The 3027-nt window shown below is 46.6% G+C and overlaps 1 protein-coding gene across 8 annotated transcripts in view; it reads left to right on the top strand.

The window, feature by feature from the left end:
* LOC116815835 (ethanolamine-phosphate cytidylyltransferase-like) overlaps window positions 1–3027 on the top strand; it is a 36931-nt gene that overhangs the window by 20273 nt on the left and 13631 nt on the right. For all 8 annotated transcript variants that reach the window (XR_012656946.1, XR_004371579.2, XR_004371580.2 and 5 more), the window contains 2 exons: window positions 318–402; window positions 1090–1134. Coding sequence is in view for 4 of the 8 variants with exons in the window: in XM_032764523.2 (XP_032620414.1) it covers window positions 318–402; window positions 1090–1134 (130 nt within the window). In the remaining 4 variants the exon portion in view is untranslated. The remainder of the gene's footprint in view (window positions 1–317; window positions 403–1089; window positions 1135–3027) is intronic.

Raw genomic sequence — 3027 nt, 5'->3', positions numbered from 1 at the left:
TGGACGCAAACAATCGATTTCGGGATCCCACTGTGGACGCGCTAAACCGATTTTATTAGATCTGTTTTGTAATATCGGTTTAAGCTAATTCGAAATAGTCGTGCAGTGTAGACATACCCTGAGTGGTGAGCAAAGGGTGCAGGAAAGATGCAGAGACTCAGATAGCATGTCACATGGAAAAGAACATTTGCCTATGTGGGGGAAAGGGCCTCTCCCAGCCTCAGCCCCTGGTTTGGCAAGTTTCATGAATGTTCCTGCAGATTGAGGGGACCACTGCTTCTACATCCTCTACTTATTCGTTGCTTGTTTTCTTGCAGGGAATGTAATCGCACACAGGGAGTGTCCACTACTGATCTGGTTGGTCGCATGTTGCTCATGACCAAGGCTCACCACAGCAACATAGTGAGTCAGACAGCTATGGGTGGTAACCCTGGGGCTGGGGAATTTCCCACTGCCTTTGCTTAGCCATTTCCTCATCAGTCACCTTCATCCTGAACGGCAGAGCTGAGCTCCACACTGAAACTCCTGGGTCTATTGCACACAATGTTGATGGGTTTTGCAAGCCAGATGTGGGCAGGGCTGGTTGAATCCTCTGCTTATCTTTGCTCAGACCTCCGTGAAGTAGGGCCCCTTAGAGGATAGTGGCTGACACTCTGTGTTGCTGTGCAGGGGACTCAAGGCTTGGTCCCCCTGGCACCAAGAGGCAGCATCGAGGGGAACACACACCTCTTTCCAGTGACCTCTCTGAGTGAATGACAATCTCTACAGAGACACCATCCTATTCTTGGATGTAGAACAGAATGTCCTGGAGATTCCAGGGAGGAAGCTGCCCCTCTGGGGCCTGTGGTTATTGCTGGGTGTTGCCACATATGGGCAAGATCAGGGTCAGATGCTGAGCCATGCTCTCTGGCTTTTGGGCCAGGTCACAAGGTTTGGGTATTAAATGCTGATAAATCAGTTGATGCAGGATTGGTATCTGGTGCCCATCTGGTGCCTAGGCTCCCCTATGCTTTTGCTCGCAGGAGCTTCTTTTGGGCTGAGAGATCCACCTCAGAATCAGCATTCTGATTCTCCACTTCCTCTGTGCAGGATGAAGACCTGGATTACCGGAAGCACAAGGATAACTTTGGGAAGGTGAGTGTGTGGGTTCCAAGCAGTGGGGAGCCAGGTGGTGCACACATGGACTAGTTGAGAAGGATTCCACATGTGCTTTACAGTCTGCAGTATAAGGTGGTCTTCCTGCCCAGTGACAACCAAAGCAAACGCCCTGCCAGGCCTATAAAATCTCTGCAGTAGCCACGGAAGTGAACAGGTGAATCTGGAGTGGGCCTGGGAAGCTGGGTGGACTGAGCTGTGTTGTAAACACAGCAGAGGTCTGCAGCACTCATTGAGCATCTTGCTGTGTCTTTCTTGCTCATAAGTTCCATTTTTTGCCACTTTTCCTTTGTTCCCAGGTCCTTTCTCTGGAGCCGTGGTCCCGCCAAGGGGAGACGCTGCTCAATGTTGCTCCTTTTAAACTAAGTGTGCTCAGAGGAGATTGGGCATGAGACATGCTGTACTTAAGTGCACAAATTCAATTTCATCCCTTATTGGTGCCCCCAGATTACATGTACAATCATAGTGATTTCATGCTCAGTTCAGAAAAATTGGGATCTGCAGGTCCAACTTTTAACCAGGAAAATGCTCCTGACGCTACAGCAACATTCAGTCTGTCACACTGACATTTCTGTGGCTATTTCTGATGAACAAACTGGTCCGGCCCCCTGGGTTTGTGAAAATGTAGGATATGTTACCAGACCTCCACAGTCCTAATTCTGCAGCTGGAACGTTGCCCAGAAGAACTTGCTCCCATGCTCTGGATTTTACCTTCTCCATCTTTTGGATAGACTGGGTCATTCTTTGTTTTTTGTTGTTTTAAACTTTGTGCTCTTCCAGATGGTCTCTAAGGTATCCCCTTCATCACAGCTGGTCACTGACTGTAGGATTTGGAGGGCTTCACACTCCCTGAAAGCATCTTGAGACATGCAGGCATCCTGTTGATTCATTACATAGCATCCCTTCTGTGGGGAATGTTGTCCCTGGGGAACGTCCCTGTTCTTAGCTGAGTTCCCTTCATACTTTTTTAAGTCTTTAGAACTGTTGGCTTTGGGTTTCCAGAGTAAATGAAAATGAGCTGGTGATTAAATCTACTGCTGTTTCACAATCCTGCCACACGGTGGGGCTAAAACTGTCCTTCTGAATTGTGCTCACATTGGACTTGGACATTTTGGTTTATTGGTTTTGGATGCTCTCATTTTAATAATTGGTTTAAAATTCTGTCTTGCCTGATGAAAGAGTGGGTGAGTGGGGGGCTTTGTGGTAGGTGGGGCTAGGGCAAACCTCGTTCCGTTTCATAGAATCATAGGACTGGAAGGGACCTTGAGAGGTCATCTAGTCCTGTCCCCTGCCTCATGGCAGGACTAAGTATTATTTAGACTATCCCTGACCAGGTATTTGTCTAACCTGCTCTTAAAAATCTCCAATGATGGAGATGCCTCAACCTCCCTAGGCAATTTATTCCAGTGCTTAACCATCCTGACAGGAAGTTTTCCCTAATGTCCAACCTAAACCTCCCTTGCTGCAGTTTAAGCCCATTGCTGCTTGTCCTATTCTCAGAGGTTAAGAAAAACAATTTTCTCCTTCCTCCTTGTAACAACCTTTTACATATTTGAAAACTGTTATCATGTCCCCCCTCAGTCTTCTCTTTTCCAGACTGAACAAATCCAGTGTTTTCAATCTTCCCTTATAGGTCATGTCTTCTAAACCTTTAATCATTTTTGTCGCTCTTCTCTGGATTTTCTCCTATTTGTCCATGTCCTTCCTGAAATGTGGTGCCCAGAACTGTACACAATACTCCAGCTGAGGCCAAATCAGTGCGGAGCAGAACGGAAGAATTACTTCTAGTTTCTTGCTTACAACATTCCTGCTAATACATCGCAGAACGTTTGCTTTTCTTTTTTTTTTTTCTTTTTCTTTTTTTTTTTTTTC

Source organism: Chelonoidis abingdonii, chromosome 13 (genome assembly GCF_003597395.2).
Source record: "Chelonoidis abingdonii isolate Lonesome George chromosome 13, CheloAbing_2.0, whole genome shotgun sequence".
NCBI lineage: Eukaryota > Metazoa > Chordata > Testudines > Testudinidae > Chelonoidis > Chelonoidis abingdonii.
This window is presented reverse-complemented; position numbering and strand designations above follow the sequence as displayed.